Below are 18,736 nucleotides of genomic sequence, written 5' to 3'. Positions count from 1 at the left end.
TAGTGACTACTTGAGCGATAAAATGTTTCGAACACGTTGGATGAGGTTTAGGATAACTTAGTTAAACTGTGTAGTTGGCAAGAAACTGTGAAGGTTTCTCTGTGTTCGAATTTATTTTTTATAACAGGTGACATCCCAACCGGTGTACGAATAGCGGGTGATGGGGCTAAACTGCTGTCATAATAACGTTTATACTCGTTACATAAATGTAGTTGTCTCCCGCGCGTTTCTAACTACCATTTATTGTCACTATCCTTCTAGTATTTTCCATTTTTTAAAATCAGACTTTATTCGTCATTCTGTATATTATATGTTAGTCCTTTTTATGTGATGCTGCTATTAGAATGTGAGTACGTTCACGCGTGAATTCACTATGTTTTAGTGTAATTAATCGTTAATAAATTCCATACAGATATCGCTATGATATGTGCTAATCACTTCATGTTCGGAGAATTGCTGTAGATCGATGGAAAATACTGAAAGAAGAGCAAGAAGTGGTCAAGGCAGGTTGGTTCATAAGGAATCCGGAATATTTCAACGAAATAAGCGGGTGAAGTCATGGGAATCCAATGAAGATAAATGTAATATGTTGAAGCTGCAAAGCTTAGCATTACTCATGTCGCTACTCTAGTGGATACCTCTTGAATGGTGTATCTCGTCCCCTCCTAGTTTTGTAAAAATGCATTATAATTGCATGTAGTGCATCAACTGTAAGTGGCGAAGGGGAGGGGTTTGCAACACTCGCTCGCACGACTGCGAGCTCCCGCAGGTTAACTTGTATACCCCGCCCTGGCCGCACTGTCCCACCCCCCGATGTTTGCTTGCCACTCAGTTGTTGGTTGGTTAGATCCATCAGCTGCAATCCGACGAGTCCGCTTTGGTGCAGTGGTCGTTGCTATTCTCCCGTAACTCACCTTCATACTTCCCCTATATGAGGAGTGCACAAGGACCCTTATGCTCTGTGCTGTGCGGACATGAGCGTGCACTTAAGTAATGTGCTCATGTATGTGAGTACGCGCGTGTCTGTGTGTGCGTGTGTCTCTGAATCGGTAACATATACAGTCTGCTATATCTCGGAATGCCACAAGAGCATCTCTCAATGCCGTGGAATATCGATGTGGTAATGCTCCACTCAACTCCGTCTCAACCCACCATTCACTAACTCTGTCTCTTTGTGCAACGGACCGCTCGTGGAGACGCGTCGCCTTCCATTCTTTTCATTTCTCCTCCACTAGCAAGAATTATCGACTGTGTTGGGCCGTGATTTGTTTGGATGTCGGCCAGCATTACCCATTTTTTCCACTTCTCACTCGAGGACATGACCAGAGCTTCTGACCGTGAATTACGTGGTGGAATGTTAGCCTTACACGTTTTAATGTATTTCGTCACATTATTTTGAGTATTTTTTGTCCTCTTATCACTCCTCAACACATCACTTACCACTTTTTTAAGTTTGATGTTAACATGCAGATTTAGAAGCGATGTCGTGTTTTCTTTTTTTTTTAGCTGTATCATTGCATTCTTCACTAGGCTCTCACTTGTGATCATTGCAAGAATGTCTGCAATGCATCACACACAAAGTTAGACCGACTTGTCATATGCGGGATTCCCACCAGTTAATCGAGACAGTCATCTGAACCCACTTGTTCTGTCGTATTCAGTGACATTAGCTCATAAGGTGGCAGCATCTGTTAATGGACGCACATGGCATCTGTCTTCCATGAGTATGACTGAATTTGTGTCAGTATTTTTCATATAGTTCTTACTAACACCTGGGAAAAAAAATTTGTTCCATCATTGTTGCTTTTAATCCCATAAATGTGTGCCTTAACATTTCATTCTCCCACCATCTCTAAGTCTTTTCTGAAAGAAAAGACTTTTGTCTTTTCTGAAGCATAACTGTCCGTCCTGGAAAGTTAGCGAACAAGTAAGAATGTTCTATTCCGTTTTATCCGTTACCAAATTTTATGTTTGCGCTGAAATACTTAGTTTGTTTCCTTTATCTTCGACTTCGCTTAGTGTGATGAGATTTCGTCCTTTTATTTTCAGTTACCAGCAAACTTTCCTCGGCCACAGTTCTTGTACTCGTAGTATGAATACAGTAGAACTTTGTCCGGTATCAGTGCTATATTTCAGTTTCAGTTTAGCTATCATTTCCGTCATTCGACTCAATCTTGGATATTTTTTTCATCAGTAATACCTGTGGCGGATTATTACTCACATAATTTCTGGCACTAGCTGTGTTAGGCCTGAAATCGAAGTTAAATCCAAGTCTGGTACATCCTTCCCTCTTCTTCGCCATATTCTTTGCCAGTCGGAGCTCACCCTTTTATTACTGCTTTGCTCCCCTCACTATGCTTCTGCATTTTGTTGCCCTACTTTTTTTTTCGTTTCAGATTGACTTACAAGAAGTCAGCTGTTTTCTTGCAGCCACTCTTCACTCATTCTTTCATATGTCAGATTTCCTTATCACTATCATATATCAATGAAATTCATTCAGAATCCACTAAGGTGGTTCGTAGTTTTGTTTTCTGAATTACGTTTTTTGCTTACAGAATTAAACCCTTCTTGTCAGAATGAAGTTTTCAAGAAATCAGTGGAGCGGGAATATGAGTGTAACAAATGACGTATTACAGAGATGATGGTAGAGTATGGTACACGTGATAGACATATTTTATTGTAAGTTGTGAGGTACTTATCGTCCAACTTTCGATTCATCTCTCTTCCTAAATTTCAATCTGAAAAAGTTGAAATAACTTTGGAGAAGGAGAAAGAAGCATACTTCTGCGTAGTGTGGGTATTTTCTGACATACCATGGGGAAGGAGTGGATGGGTATGGCAATCGTCTTGGATTGATGATGATGATGATGGTGGTAGTGATGGCGGTGACGGTGACTATCATAGGATAAAGGAAGGAGGGGTCAGAGTGGTGATGATGTTTGGTCTCCATCCTCTTCTTAGTTTATGCTAACCACCGATCTAATTGTTGCGATTTCCTTGCAAACGGACATAGAGTGACTGCTGAAACAGGCAAATACGGCTTAGAGGGCACCTCCATCCATGCGTTGAGGCAACGGTACGCACGCGAGTTATTCAGTTGCCGATCTATTTCTCGATCTCGGTGTGTTCTGTTAAGATGCAGCTCGGTATAGGTCGAATGATAGCATGTGTGTTGATAGTGATGGGTTGAGGAGAGCGGTCGTCATTAAGTAATGGCATAGCAATTCGATATAGGAGTGAAAGGGAGAAATTTAGAGAGGCAGTTTGATAGAGCGATAGAGTTAGTGAGGATGGATGGGAGATGCAGAGCAGCAGAAGGAGCGAGGTGATTTTGGCGGTAATGCTGAAGATTTTATGGTCACTGCAGCATAGAGGAGGCGTTACTATTGGCGAGTTGCCATAAGGGTGAACCGAACCATTGACGCGAAGCATCTCTTGCGTATCCGTGCGAAGATTCAGTGGGGCACTTTAGGCTCCACTCTTCACCATTCTAATACTATGCAGTGTTAGCCTCTAACATTGGCACCAATGAAACTCGAGCAGCATACGGCGTGCGATCCCACAGTGATATGTAGTATTTGCATGTTGCCCATTCCTTTCTGACATCGGTGTATGTGTGTGTGTGTGTGTGTGTCAAAGTTGAGTAGGCGATATGCTAGTAGTGTTGTGACATATATGTTGCAGTCAAAGTGACTTTGTAGTACGCTTTGTATGGTGGACGTCACGTCATTTCGTAGACATTTATTTTAGTCATTGCATAGCTCAAACCCTTAAATCGATAGTTTTTTTTGGGAACTGGAAACCTAATGTATTGTCTCTTGAGAGATATCATTGTTGTATTTCTCAGTGCTACAAATATTATGGTTTTATTTGCCGTTATCAGTTCACTTTGGTGGATAATTTGATGAAATTGTCATGTTGATTGCAGGCTTTTTTTTGTAGTTACGCACTGCCGTAGTAGTGTAATCATATTGTGAAAATCCGAATAATACTATCAAAAGATGAGCGCAGTTGATGAGCGAGTCGCCGAAAAGAGGAAATTGGAGGAGAAAGATACTGAGAATGGTGTGGCCGCTAAAGGAGCCAAAATTGAGAATGGGATTGTTGCGGTAAGGTTTTATTAAATTTCAATCCATGTTATTCTAGAATATCGACGTGGATAACTACATTTCGACCACCGGTTTTCTAAACATCATTTAATTTCACTGGAGCGGCGTAGTGGATAGTTGAAACTCTATTTCAAAAAAACCCTGTTAGGGATTTGTCCATTTAATCGGCTTCATCGTAATGTTGGTTGTGGGGAGTGGATAACGTGATATTAGCAAAGAAAATTTTAGAATTTGAAACTACCTGGACTCCAAAAACGTCGTTCGTTATTTCCTCAACTCCAGAGAAACGGTCTTCGGTACTTTTTTCTTTCTTTTTACTTTATATGGTGAAAGTGTCCTTACAAATCGTTAGAATTGTCATTTTTAGGCTGCAGGTGATGCGCAGGTCAGAGATTTAAGACCAGATAAGAATGCTTCCCTGAAAGGTTTTTTATATGTTTTCCTTTTTTTTTTCGAATCGATCACTTATTTGGAGCACAATTCCATTGCTGTCTCAAAACCATTTTAAGGATTATACAAGTATGGAGAGTCAAGATGAAATGTTTGACAGGAGGTAACTGAAAGTTAGAAATTGCCGTTTGAGCGGAAATTATTGTTGGAGGTATTTCGAAGCGTACATATGTTGTGTAAGGAATTTAGATTTTTCAGAAAACAAAGAAAAGACAGCAAATGAAAATCATGATGGCGAACATGAAGAGGACGGTGAGGAAGCAGCGGATGGTGAAGAGGGTGTCGAAGAATCGAGCGGTGGTGAGGATGATGAAAGTTTAGGTGACGAGGAAGATGGAGGTAGTGAAGATGATGAGGCGAGCATTGGATCCGAGGAAAGCGATGGCCAAGGTGATGGTGAAGGGGGTGATTTTGGGGAGGATGACGATGTGGAAGGTGAGGAAGGTGGTGAAAGCGAAGAATAAAGATTATAGTGATGTCGATGCCTATTACAAATTCTATATGCCGTTTTTTGTCGTCTGTTTGTTAATCTCGATCTTACAATTTATGGAAGGGTTACTCTGTTTCCAAGGTACCAGTTTGTGGATTAATAGTTGTAAGTTTTCAGATATCGTTTCTGCATATTTTGACTTATTTTCGTAGGCAAAAAAAGGAACAGTTTTCTCTGACAAATTTTTTTTTTAGTAGGTTTACGAACGTTTTCATCATTGTGCTTTTGTTATTCCACAAATTGGTTTCCATTGTAGTGAATTGGTCCTTCCAAACCGTTCTCTTTGAGGAAATTTTAGCTGTTATAGTTTCGTTTATATTTCTATTTATAATAGTGTTTGTTATAAAACTTATTTAAATATTTAAAATTTTGTTTATTACTTAGAAAAAATGAACGGATAAAATTTCTGAATTTTCCAGCTCAGCTGCATTTCCTCATAAAAGTGTGGAGACTGGGATTTTTTTTACTTTAAAGAAATTGTTGTTATTACGTTGTTTTTTTATCTTCTGATTTATTTTTCATTTATATGTTTAGATAAAATGTTGTTGGTATTTTTCTTTTTTCCCTTATTTCCCTTTCTTCGTTTGTCTTTTAGTTCAGAAATTGTCTTACGAGGAAAATCAGATTTGTTTGTTTATCTATTCATAACTTTATGTATATGTACTTCATACCCTCTATTGAGTTTGTGGAAGGTGCAGTACGTTACTCACGGTAGTGTTATGCACGTAATTAGTTCAGGAAGGAATTTGTTCATGGAATTCTGAACTTTTTCCTGGATTTTATTTTGTTTTTTGCCTGCTGGCAGTAACCATTTTTTTTCATTTGTTTGCACTGTTCGTTATATGTATATGCGGCTATTTGCACACACACGCAACAACAGTAGCGATGACTTTGTCGTGTCTTAATATCGTCACGGTTTTCCCTCTCCTTTGCAAAGGTTCCCAGATAACTTTGGTTTTTCGTGCTCGTATAAGCGTTAGTGTCACTTTTGAGCTAACTTAATAGAAATATTGTTTAACGATGTGGTTATGATGATTCATTATTTCGTATGATGTCAAAGAATGTTTTGCTGTTTTGCAGGCATTTACTTCGCTCTATTTTGTATGTGTGTGTATGTGTGCGTGTGTGTGTGTGTCGGTTTTGTTCAGAGTATTAAAAATAGCCTCATTCTGTGGAGCAAGTAATAACTGAATAACATTACGTTTCAAATGGCTTTTCGATATTAAGAGAGCGCAATAATTAGTGTCCTTTATTTGCCGCGAGGATTTCAGTTTTCCAGATGATTCGAATTGCGTTACAATTCTGAGATGGTTTTTGGGTAACTTCATTTTTTACAGTCTAGGGATTCTGGGATGAGGTAGATTTTGGTTCATTTGCACGACAAATTAAGTGGGTGAGAAAAGGGAGGTTCATGTTCACGAAGTGAGGAGGGAAAAGAAGGAAGTCCAAAAGTACTTGAAAGGGTAGTCAGCTTTAAAAAAAATTCTTTGGATTGTCCTTAAGTATGTCAAGTATATATTAGCGGGACCTTTGGTTGGTGTTGGTTTTCTTAAATGCAAGTTTTAGAAATCTAGAAACTCTCCTCAAATTATATGGGCACTTTGAATCCGTTCTTTACGGTGCAGGAAGTCCGACGTTTCGCCTCCATCCCCATCAAGAATTTTTCGCGAATCAATACCGATGGATCAGTGACCGGAATGGTCAATAACCCATCGGTATTGATTCACGAAAAACACTTGATAGGAACGTGAGTAGTACCTTTATTGCAAATAAAGTTTATTGACAGATTAAACCTTCCTTAGTCACTTAGGTGAATACTCTTACTGATGGTAGAAGTTAATGAAAATATTCCTATTATAGTAGACCAGTGACTCCTCGATGCCATTCCGTCCTCTTTGATTCTTTGTGAGAAGTTTTTCCTTGCATTTACATTTCCTATATAGAACAAGCAAAAAGACTACTATTATCAACATATATTATATTAACAATTGAGTAAAGTAAACGTGATTCTGTCAATAATTCATTACTTAACCATGCATCACCATATAAAATTACTAATACTGAACGAGAACTACGGAACTATAATGAGAAAATGTGCATGTATATTTTTTTAAGAAGTACTTCTCAAATAAGTAAGTCATTTCGTCGATTCCTTCTGCATTCAACTGGTATCATCGCAAATGGTTAAGTGTACTTTAAAGTGTGTACCAAATTAAATGTTTGCTTAATTATGGTATTTCATCCATTACGTTCAGGATTTATTCTTTCAGGAGCCGAGCATCACTCCTCATTATCATTAACACTATACTCGTTTTACTTACCTGACCATCTAGAACAAAGTTTTTCGTCACTCTAATATCATTTGACAATTTCTCAACCAATGATTAGGATAATACGAATCATGATCTGAATAGGAGCCTGATTGATGATATGTTTGGAGGGTATTTGACTTGAGCAACGATTTCCTTTTTGAAAAATGACACTATTTAAGAAGGTCAACGTAAATATTTCTCTGCAAAGTTGAATGAAAGTCTCCCAGCACCTTTTGCAAGCTAGTTTTGCTGCATTTCTTGTTCGATTGCAGGTTATGGTCACATCTGATACAGTTTTCTAAAAGATTCGTTTGACCAGTCCTCACAACATTGTCTACTTTTGATGAAAAGTGCAGTTACTGGAATTACTACGCAAAAAAAAGAAACATTTCGAGTTATCATGACCTTATCATTTAGCTTAACCGTTCATATTGCTTGGTCATTAAACGGATGCATTTGGTCAGCACTGTTTTATTTATATCACTTGGCCTTTTTACTTTAACTGATAAAGTTTGTTTTCAATTGTCACATAACTTTTATTTTTGTCACTTGACTCATATAAACGAAACATTTCTCCCACAGATTATTGATCAGCTGCTTCCGAATCGGATGATTGTACTTATGTGACGTTTTATTTGTTGACGCATCAAACTAAATTTGGCTACCCTATTTATTCCAAAAGAAATCGATTCATCATATTTCCGGAAACTAATTTTTAAATTTTTCATAGTAATATCATCAGGATTATCCTAATTGCGGATATTCATTTAGTGCTGCATTTCATATACGATATGATCGCATATCACTTAGGTGAATTTTTAAAGGAAGAAAGTTAACTGTGAAAACTATTCACTTTACTTAAAAGTTCGTTAAACTGTCAGCCCCGAGAAAATAATACAATAATGGCGGATTCTGAAATGATAAGAATAATCATGTAGTCCAATGAAACTTAATAAATGAATCTTAAAGTACTGTACGTGCACTGTAAATGGGAATATCTTGGGCGATGATTTGCATAAAGTTGAAAAGTAATGATGAAATATTGTTATAAAGGTCAAACATTTTCTGATCATTTCCTTTGTTGCAAAATCTGCTAAATTTCTTGAATATTATCAACTATGAAGTACTTTGTTAATCTTCAAAAATTAATACCATTTTCATTTCAATTGTTATTTACAGAGAAGTAGAGGGAAATTCATAATCATCTATAAAAGAACATTATTGCCGTAGAGATTAATTATGAATTGCCAGAGGTATCAAGTAGCTTCCTAATGATATACTGCTAATTTGTTTCATTCAATCATTAAAATAGCTTAGCGAAAAAGTTCAATAATGATAACGACATTATCTTATCAGTCATACCACTGATCATAACTTCTCAATGATAATCCAATATCATTCCTAGTAGCATTTCAACAAGTAAAAAGAGAAGTAATAAGAGCAATTCCTGACAAACAGTTTTTTGATAACCGAAGTGAATTTTAACTAACGATTTCACTTTTGTGCAATTTCAAATTTTCCTTTTTAATAAAGTTTTCCTTAAATGCTAAATGCAAAGAATACTTATAATATGCAATATACCGGAAGAGATTATTTCTTTTATAGGGAGGTGCAAAATGTTAAAAAGATTTAAAATGAGAAGAATGATCAAAAGGATCCGGAAGGAATTAAGAAATCCGATAGGAATTATTCGAAAACTGAATTTTCCGTTGTTTAAGAACTATCACTTAAACTTTAGGGTTAATTGATTCAGTCTTATGGTAATAATAAGTAATTTCAAAGCTATGTGTTTATACAATAGTTTTCAATTATAATATCATTATCACATCTATTGCTTATTTTGTTTGATGTGAAAAATAAAATTTGAATGTGAATTTTTTCTTTTGAAACAAACTATACTTTGTTTTAAATAATAATAATTCAGAAATGATTAAATATAAAAGGTTAGCTGTATTAATTATACTTTAACGAGGGATAAATTATTTCAGTTAAATGGAGAATGAATGAAAGTACTCCGTTATAAATAATTATTTATGATTTCATTGCTTGTTTACAATAATGTGGTGAATGTATGGTAAAATCTACAGTCATATAGTTAGTTTACAGTAACATTTATAGTAGTACGATAAAATAACAATTAATTGCTAATATTTGTCAACTTAGTGTATCGAAATGGTTCTTGTTATCGTTGTGATTTGCCAATTATTTGATATATATAAATCTTACTACTTTTTAGTATTAGTTATTTGTGAAATTATCAATCAACCATTATCAGTAAACCTAGAAGACTTGCCAGTTATTTATCGTCAATTTTTTTTACATAGTAGTTTTTTTTTTTAGGAAAAAAAGTATTTTATTTGTTCGATAACTTCCCTTATATCTTTTTGCTTTTATTCCTTCTGTTGACCTCCAAACTGTAATTTTTTTTTCGTAAATGAAAAACAAAGAGAAACTTGTTTCTACTTTTGCTAAACATTCTAACCGATTCATTTTCCCTTTTTTTTCTCATTTTCAAAACTTTTTTGTTTCATTTTTTGCGAATGGAAAGTGAAAATTTTCGAATTCTTCAACAAAAAAGTATTCACTTTAAACGCTACGAATGTTTAAAGTTTAAAGTTTCGCTTCTCAGTCAGTTAATGTATTTGAAATTGGTGAAAAATTTGTAAAACATTATTTGAAATAGAATTTTATTACATTGGTAAAGCATATGGTGCTAGTATGCTAAATCAGTTAAGTTTGCAAAATGAAAATAAGTGGGCGACAAAAGTTTATTGGGCCAAAATTTGAAATATCTCATCAATTTTCAAATTCCCTTTGAAAGGTTTCATTTATGTCACTGTCAATATCCATTGCTGTACTTCGGGTTACGCCAAACAAATGACAAACAAGACAATGTGCCGATCGGTCTCTTCCTTTCTTCATTTTTCTATTCCTTCTCTTATTTGTTTGCAAAATATACCAAAGACTAGCATTTATGTTTGTATTGAAATATTAGAAAGTGCAGAAGAATTATTGCACTCATAAAATTTAACTTTCATCTTTTTTTCATCATTTATTTTTGTTACACACTGTAAAAGTTATTTTAAACACCAATCCTTGAAATAAGTTAACTTTTTTTTTTTAAGGAGGAGAGAAGAAAAAATTAATTATAAAAGTTTCTGATATTATCTGAAGAAGATTAGATTACAAAATCCTTCAATGGAATTCGATCTCTTTGTTAAATTCGTTTTTTCTTCCTTTTATTTCATTTCGTTCGTTCAAACTTATCAATACATAGATTTGTTGATAATTTTGTTAAATTCCTCATTTTCTTTCTGTCCTATCATTAGGTAATAAAAATGATTGCATATTGATTTTAATGGAAAATTAGCACTTTTCTCAGAAGTTTTATATGCAAAACATAACGAAGGCTTATCGGAGAAATTAATTTTCTAAAGTCTGAATAATTTGTCATATCATTAGAAATGAGAATACTAATTTTATTTACAGCGAAAATTATAATTAATGCAATTAGCGCAAGTATTTATTACAAATAGTTTAGTATCTGCAGAATTCATTTAAACAACAATCATTTGTTCAAATTTATTATTCAATTCGTAATATGTGCGTAATTCAAAACTGGCAATTTGGTCATGTTTTGATAATATCTTGTTTCTCTTTCTTTTCTTTTATCCTGTTTTATGTCATATGTCACATATCATGTCATATCTTTATGTCTTTGTCATCACATCATTAATTACAATAATTGCCATTAAATCATTTTAAATCAATTTTATGCAACAATTTTTATTTTATTGAGCTTTTTATGAACGAATTTTTGGAAAATTACAGTTCATTTATTGTGTTTCATTCAATTCTTCTATTAGCATTAATATCTTTTTTCTTCTATCATATTTATGTCAAATGTCACATGTCGTGTCATATATTTATGTCTTTGTTTTTATATCAGCAGTTAATTAATTAAAGAATGATTGATGGATACAACTAAGTTATGCGCATGATTTCTTCCGTTTGCTTGATCGCTATATCAATCGTTTGGTATGGGGAATGTTTTAGCAATATACCGTTGGCATCATATAATTTAAAGGTGATAATTATTTTATTATCAATTTATAATTTAACAATGTTTAATTATTTTATTAACAATTTCATGACAAATAAGATAATAGATTTATCGAATAGCTAAGGAGCTCATGTATTCTCATAAACTATATATATATAATTGTTTCTTTACGTAAAAAATTCTAAATACATTTTAACCTAGACGAATATGTCATCTTGCGTCATTTATCACCTTGTTAGCTATAAAAATTAACTTTTAAATAAATTAAATTAAAATATTCAACTTCTATAGACAACTTAATGAGAAATGAAGAATTAAACAAAATGATGCAAATGATTCTTTCATTCTTTTTCTTTTTACACAATTTTTGTTGTAATATTTGGGATAAATTTGTTTACACATATCAATTAGAAGCATTTGTTAAAGCATTTCCTTTCACGATAATTATTTCACTTATTGTTATAAATTGTTGAGCATCTGTTCAAAATTTTCCATCCCTTTTTTCTCGAAGTTTACTAAAGAATACCTAATGAACAATCAATTACTGTCACCTCCTAAGGAACTAAACATTCAAAATTATGCATGTCATACATTATACATATATAAAAATAATTTTAAATTTTAAAATTTCTATTTTGATTAATAAAGAATTAAAGTTCTTCGGTAAATATTTGAAATTTTATGTTTCATTTTGTTTTTTTTTCTATCTTTTCGTAAATTCTTAACAGTCTATTTATTTTGAAATATTAAATTGGATGAACGGAAATAATCGGTTGTGCTTCTTGCTGAAGATATTATCCTTGCAACTATTCTTCTATCGTAGTTAATTTGATAAATTGTGCTTATCAAACTGATTAGAATTCTATGTTGGAAGAAAGTTGTGCTGTTTTAGAGAATTATTAGAGTGATAAGATTTGAAAGATAATGAATAGAAAATTGATAAAAACTGAAAATTGAATGAAAGATTACCATTAAAATATTCCAGCTTTTGATTTTGATGAATGAACAAAAAAAAAGCTTAGCTCTAATATATATTATTTTTTCTTTAATGTTCATTAAGGCGCAAAGTGAACATTGAAACTCTTCTTGTCACGTTTGACGTACAAACGTTTTGTTGACAGATATTACAGTCAAAGTTGATATGAAACTTCCAAGAAATATGTTACATATGGAACAACTTCTGAAACTTTTGTATCAAACTCCTGATAAGTTAGATTAGTAATGATAACACAAGGATGGGATACGGTAAATAGAAAGTGATAAGAAAGTTTGAACGAAATAAAGCTGCAGATATATTACATTCACTAAAAACGGCTACTATGAGGTCATCAGAACCACCAATTTGTAAAGGGTAACCAATAAGTCATTTCATTTCAGCTTTACTGTCGTAGTGGTCAATCGCATATCCCGGAAACTCGAATTCCCTCTTTATGTCCGTCATCCAGCGTCTCTTGCGGTTATTTCGAATTTGAAAAAATATTATTACCGGGAAATAAAGAAGAATCGTTAGGGATCTATGAATGTATCGATTCCAGCATTCTTATGCCTGATAATGATGATAATGATGAGATAAAGCAGGTTTATATGTTGCATATTTGTTTAAAAAAGTTGAATTTTTTATTTACCGTATTTTCCAATATAATATAATATAAAAAATCACGGCAAATTAAAAAAGTTAAGAAATACCAAGGGAGTAAATTAATTCTGATAACTGGAATTACAGTACGGTATAAGAAACATTACTTCTTGATACAATCACCAAATCTGATTGTTACTATTGTAATCGAAATGCCCTATGACCTCTTCCATTCAAGAATCAAATGGTTTTTAAACAATGCTGCTTGATTTATATATGTGGATATTTAAAAAAAAAATCAGTTGACATTAATTAGAATTTTTTAAATAATACAAAGACAATGAATTAGTACTGATAATTGGATAATTAAAGAAGTCCAAAGACTGATTGTTTAAGGGACTTTACTTCAAATTAAAATAAATCGCTATAATTTGATTCATTCGCAAAGTTTCAATGTATTCTAGAATATAGAATAAAATCAAATGAGTAATCATTTGTAGAAATTAAATTATTAAAATCATGGTTGAAATTTTGACTAAAATAAAAACAAATTGAATATTAAACTTTTCCAAATTTAAAACTTGAACACATCGCATAAGTACTAATTTATTTTAGTTACTATTTTCGAAATATTGCGATGACCAGGCACGTTGTCGAGAGATAATGCTTTCTTCACTCAATCCCGAATTTGTTAAATATTTAATTAGACGAGGTGACGATAGATATCTAAACACAAGGGTTGACGATAATTTACAACGACTATTAATGACAAAGCGAATCAAATTTTGTTGCGCCATAAATGATCATCTTCTCCAAAAAATTATACAATTTGATGATTATGTTCTTCGTAAGTTTTTCTTTTCTCATATCTATTTATCTCCGATAAATCTTTCTTTTAATTAAATCAATAAATGGAATATAAATTAATTAGGAATTATTTTAAATTTCATACAATTAAACTTTTGTTCTTTCAAACTCTTTTATGGCTCCTTAAATTCTATTAAGCAAAATTCGAGGGGAAATTAATTGGTATTTTAATAAGAGAGAAAATACGAGTGAACTTTTTTATACAGCTACATTAGCACCTCCCGAACCAGTCATCTGCAACAATGTTCGTTGTCGAGGTGCACCAATTGGATGTCTCAGTTATTCAATTGAAAAATACAACCGAACACAACAATCGGAAGAAGAAGATGTCGTATTTGTACAACCTGTGCATATTAATTACGAGGATTATACAATGGTTTCATCACATGTATACACTTTTTTATAATTTATTTAAAATATTACAAGAAAATATTTCGAGAATTATTCTTCAAAGTATTGTGAAAGAAAAAAGAGCAAAGATTACAAACTTTATAATTTTGTTAAAACAATAAATTCTTCAAATGATTAAACTGAATTATTTAAATTTACTGATGTATATTGATATGATATATATTGATATGATAATAATTCATTTCATTTCTAGCACAGTGATATTTCAACTGATATAACAAAAAGTTAATTATTTGTTTTAGTCTCTAAACAACAAGTATATGATGAAGTATACTACTGAATATCATTGTGTTTATCGACATTTCAATGATGAAATGTATCGATACTGTTTGCTGATACATGATCAGTTGTCCAATAATAATCATTGCTTCTATGGTGATGGTTATCAGATATGCTGTTGTTTCCTTCACAGAGGTATCATTTATCATTTCATCATTTTCAATTAATTCGCTCAAGTAAGCATATTAGTTGCAATTTTGGAATTATATTTCCAATTTAAAAAATAAAAAATAAAGTGAATAAATTGTTTTCAGGAGCTCGAACTTGTGATCCGTTATCAGCAGAAACGATAATGAGGATATCTGCAGAAGTTCCTGAAATTGTCCCTAATAGATCAACAGTATCTCTGCATACTTATAATGCAGATGTTAAGATTAAACTTCGTACTAGGTTTTCTATATTTTTCGGAAATTAGATTTTTTGTTCTTCCTTGCCTAAAATGCAAATTTTAATCTTTTGAAATTCAAATTTAAACATATGTATTTATTGTTTTCAACGAAACATGTGCTAATGCATGCAGACAAAGCTAATCAAAATAAAATGCCATTTAGTGATTTATTTGATACTTCTAATTACCTAATGTTCAGCAAATAAACTCAATTGATTATTCATTAAACAGTTAATCAGGGATTTTAAAATTAATCGTTTTCACTGAATCATGAATTAAGAGAAAATGAGCGCAAATGTCTTATTTCAAATTTTTTCATATTTTGTTAATCATGAATAATAAAAAATAGATTACTACTTTTTATATTTAACATACCTCTTGAGAATATTTTGAAGGAAAAAGAAAAAAAAATGATAAAAAATAATTATTATTTTATATACCATATCATTTGATTTTTCTTCTCATTATATCTCCCTTACCCAATTATTTTATAATTAATCAGTATTATTTCAGTATATTTTATTATCATTGTAAGTTCAGATGTCGCACAACTTATGAGATGCCACCAGAATCTGAAACCTCGATGAATCGCAATGGTCAAAAAAAATTCCTCTGCAAAACAGACGTTATCAGTATATCTCATACACTCTATTCATGTCATATTTTACTGATAATTTGTTACTTAATTAGTGATTATCCTAATATATTTGCTATTTTGTAATTTTTTTGTGAAGAAATGAGCTTAAACAGTTTTAAACTGAGAGAAGTAAAAAATGACTTTGTACTGGTTTTTCTTTTCTAATTCCTTTCTAAGTTAAGATTAAACGTAGTATTTTTGTAAAAAGTTAGGAACGAACAATTTTTTGTTTCCTATGAAAACTATTGAATGGCAAAGAATTGAAATGAAGCAGTAATAGTAAATGATAGCTTTAATTGGATAATTATTATTAATAGTGCTAATATGCAATGATTAATGGCTGTTTGCTGTACTATAATATTAGTGAAATTTTAAAATTTGCTCAAAAATAAATGAATTTTTGGTGAACGACAGATTAATTTAAGAGTTTAAAGGTGATATTTTGAAAGCAGTCAGAATTTCTTAACAAAAATGAATCAATGGTTTTTAATGGGCGGGAAATGAAGCCAAGGAAGAAAAAAAATTGTAATTTATTTATAATTAAAATAGATATAAAAACTCGTATTTTAACATATCTTTTTTAACAAAAACTATAAAATTAATGATTTAAAAGATTTGAACAATTAAAAAAAAAGTGTTGCTAAGAAAAAAAGTCTGTCATTTTCACTTTTTTCCCAGAAATAATTCATTTGTGAATTGTTTAGTACTCTTTCAAAGAATTCACTTTAAAAACAAATTTTAAAAGTGTAAGCATATTTTCTCTCTTTCCAACCACAAATTATACATACATTAAATTGATTGCTTCCAAACTGATTATGACACTTTTTCACGCATCTTCCAACAATTTCCATTTCATTACTTTTCTCAATTTTATAATAAAATATTAAAATAAATATTAATAACCTTGAATGCTTCATTTCCAAGCAGAAAGCTCTCTTAAACAAATTTTTTTAAAAAAAAAATGAAGATTCTTTAAGTTTAAAATTGGTATCCTACTGCTTACCCTTTTTCTCCATTATCTGCCTAATCATAATAAAAGCCTTTTTATCGACAGTAATTTTAGAAATTGATAAAGAATAAAAACACTCCAAATTTTCATCAATTAAAATTACATCTTTAAAAATTAATAAATTCCATAGAATTCTTACCAGTACATTTCAAACTTGTTTGTTTTTTCCTTTTTATCTAAAAAGTATAAACAAAATTGATATATACAGGTCAAGTTTGTCATCACTTCATGGTTTGCATGAATTTTTCTGTGATCGAATTATCATGCATATGAATCGTGTTATGCTTCAGTTCACTCGGGATTATTCCGGTAGACCTGAACAGTCATTGATTGATTTTCTTCTCTCATTTCCACTTGTTATCTTTACATAGAAGAATTCCTTGAGATAATTGAGGAATTTAAAAAGCAAACCTTTTCTAATATTTATTTTATCATTAATGAATGATTAAGCAATCAGTTTATTTCTAACCCTTCTTTTTTTTTCTCCCATCCCATCCTCTTATTATTATTTAATTAGTTTCGTTAAATGAGAAAAACAACTTTAGAGATAATAAGTGTTAATTTAACTTAATCACAAACTGTGAAATGATATAATTCGAATTGAAATGAGAAGTAATTTCGTACTTTCAGAATATTGTACAAACAAGCAAACAGTAAGTGTTATTAAAAAATATAATTTTCTATGCTTTTAAACAAAGAAGTAAAATTTTCAACTTTTAATTGAAATTTTATAAGTTTAAAAATCCTGTAAAATATGAAAGTCTTTTTTTTTATTTTTTTAGCAAAAGAGCATTTTAATGCCGCTTATTTTGGCTCCGTTAGCAGTACCAGAAGATTACATTTCATCGTCATTTGGTATGTTTTTAATTATGCATATTGTGCTGTAGTGATATTGCCATCTGAAGGGTGACATATGCTTATAGACGACATTGCTGGGACAGAGATAAATGCGCCCAACGAAGAAATGAATGAAAAAAATGGAAGGAATATAAAGGAAGAAATGAAAAATTCGATGGAATCGATGCTGTCTCCACTGATTACATATATGCGACTGCTTGGCTTTACAAACACAACAAATAATGGCAGATTAAAGAAACCTTTATTATTTTACAATATTTCGGTGATAATTTGTTTGGTAAGTGAATTTGAATTGTTATAATCAGGAAACTGATAATGATGGCATTAGTGATAACGATATGCATGAGGGAAAAAGAAATGATGACGACAACAACAACAACAACGGATGACTCTGATAATATTTCGAAGTAAAAAAGGACTGATAACAGATAAAATGAATGAATTAACCTATTAATTTATAAATTCCAGTTCAAAAACAAAGCTTGGAAATTAAGAAGATAACAAAATTCTTTGCGTGCAATATTTAAATTACTTATGTCAAGAACATTTCTTGTCATGTTAAGTAATGTCACTTGATAGTTCTAAACAATTTGAAGAGAAAATTTGTCTGAGAGCAAATTCTAAATTCCTAAAAACTACAAAAATAACTGAATTTTAGTGAATAAATTATCTTTGTCAAATAATTTTTTTCAAATGGAAACATTGCTGCATTTTAATTATTGCAGAATTATCACACAATACACAAACTTCTGTTACTGTCATATGATGGATTTACGGTACGATTTGCATTTACCACTGCAAGTGCACTCTTCTTAGCAAGGTAAAATTGATGAAATAATTCACATTTTGAAAATTATTCCTCCCTTCAGTTATTTAAAAATATTTCTTTATTTCAAATAACTTTTCCATCTGTTTCGTTTTTTTTCATTTTTGACTGCTATAAAAATTTTTCATTTTTTGATCTTTCCGTAAATTAATCCCGTAAAAATGTAATATTCAATAACCAATTTTCAAGCTAAAATTTACAAAATTAATATCGAAAATTAACGAATGAAATAATTTATTAATGAACAATTTTATAGTGGTGGCATTTGTGCATCGTTTTTGTATTTCATACAAAAAAATCTGACAATGTTGAACGAAGATGTTATCAGTCAGATAGCATCATTTGATCAAAATTTTTATTGCTCGAAAAGAATACGACAAATATGCAAATTAATAGTAGCTGTTATTTTCGTATCTTCTTGCTTTACCGTCCTTTTCGATAGCAGTTTGTTTTCGTTTTTT

The 18,736-nt window shown here is 31.7% G+C and overlaps 5 protein-coding genes across 5 annotated transcripts; 3 read left to right on the top strand and 2 right to left on the bottom strand.

Moving 5' to 3' along the window:
• Positions 1-574: 574 nt before the first annotated feature.
• Positions 575-1,688, bottom strand: LOAG_02472 (hypothetical protein; the record flags this gene model as incomplete). The annotated part of the gene is made up of 3 exons (XM_003138010.2): positions 575-856; positions 1,186-1,559; positions 1,640-1,688. The coding sequence occupies 3 exons, from the start codon at positions 1,686-1,688 to the stop codon at positions 623-625; spliced, it is 657 nt and encodes a 218-aa protein (XP_003138058.1). The 3' UTR covers positions 575-622.
• Positions 1,689-3,922: 2,234 nt separating this feature from the next.
• On the top strand, positions 3,923-5,204 carry LOAG_02471 (hypothetical protein). The gene is made up of 3 exons (XM_003138009.2): positions 3,923-4,109; positions 4,477-4,534; positions 4,758-5,204. Exons 1-3 carry the CDS (start codon positions 4,002-4,004, stop codon positions 5,021-5,023), a joined length of 432 nt encoding a protein of 143 aa, XP_003138057.1. The 5' UTR covers positions 3,923-4,001; the 3' UTR covers positions 5,024-5,204.
• Positions 5,205-12,645: 7,441 nt separating this feature from the next.
• On the top strand, positions 12,646-14,972 carry LOAG_02470 (hypothetical protein; the record flags this gene model as incomplete). Its single annotated transcript, XM_003138008.1, has 6 exons — positions 12,646-12,669; positions 12,802-13,002; positions 13,616-13,847; positions 14,074-14,255; positions 14,521-14,692; positions 14,812-14,972. The coding sequence occupies 6 exons, from the start codon at positions 12,646-12,648 to the stop codon at positions 14,970-14,972; spliced, it is 972 nt and encodes a 323-aa protein (XP_003138056.1).
• A 929-nt stretch (positions 14,973-15,901) lies between these two features.
• LOAG_02469 (hypothetical protein) lies at positions 15,902-16,939 on the bottom strand (the record flags this gene model as incomplete). Its single annotated transcript, XM_003138007.1, has 6 exons — positions 15,902-15,934; positions 16,371-16,445; positions 16,486-16,517; positions 16,586-16,696; positions 16,731-16,767; positions 16,907-16,939. 6 exons carry the CDS (start codon positions 16,937-16,939, stop codon positions 15,902-15,904), a joined length of 321 nt encoding a protein of 106 aa, XP_003138055.1.
• Positions 16,940-17,388: 449 nt separating this feature from the next.
• On the top strand, positions 17,389-17,838 carry LOAG_02468 (hypothetical protein; the record flags this gene model as incomplete). Its single annotated transcript, XM_003138006.1, has 3 exons — positions 17,389-17,446; positions 17,515-17,711; positions 17,755-17,838. 3 exons carry the CDS (start codon positions 17,389-17,391, stop codon positions 17,836-17,838), a joined length of 339 nt encoding a protein of 112 aa, XP_003138054.1.
• Positions 17,839-18,736: the final 898 nt, after the last annotated feature.

This window comes from Loa loa (genome assembly GCF_000183805.2).
Source record: "Loa loa unplaced genomic scaffold supercont3.22, whole genome shotgun sequence".
NCBI lineage: Eukaryota > Metazoa > Nematoda > Chromadorea > Rhabditida > Onchocercidae > Loa > Loa loa.
This window is presented reverse-complemented; position numbering and strand designations above follow the sequence as displayed.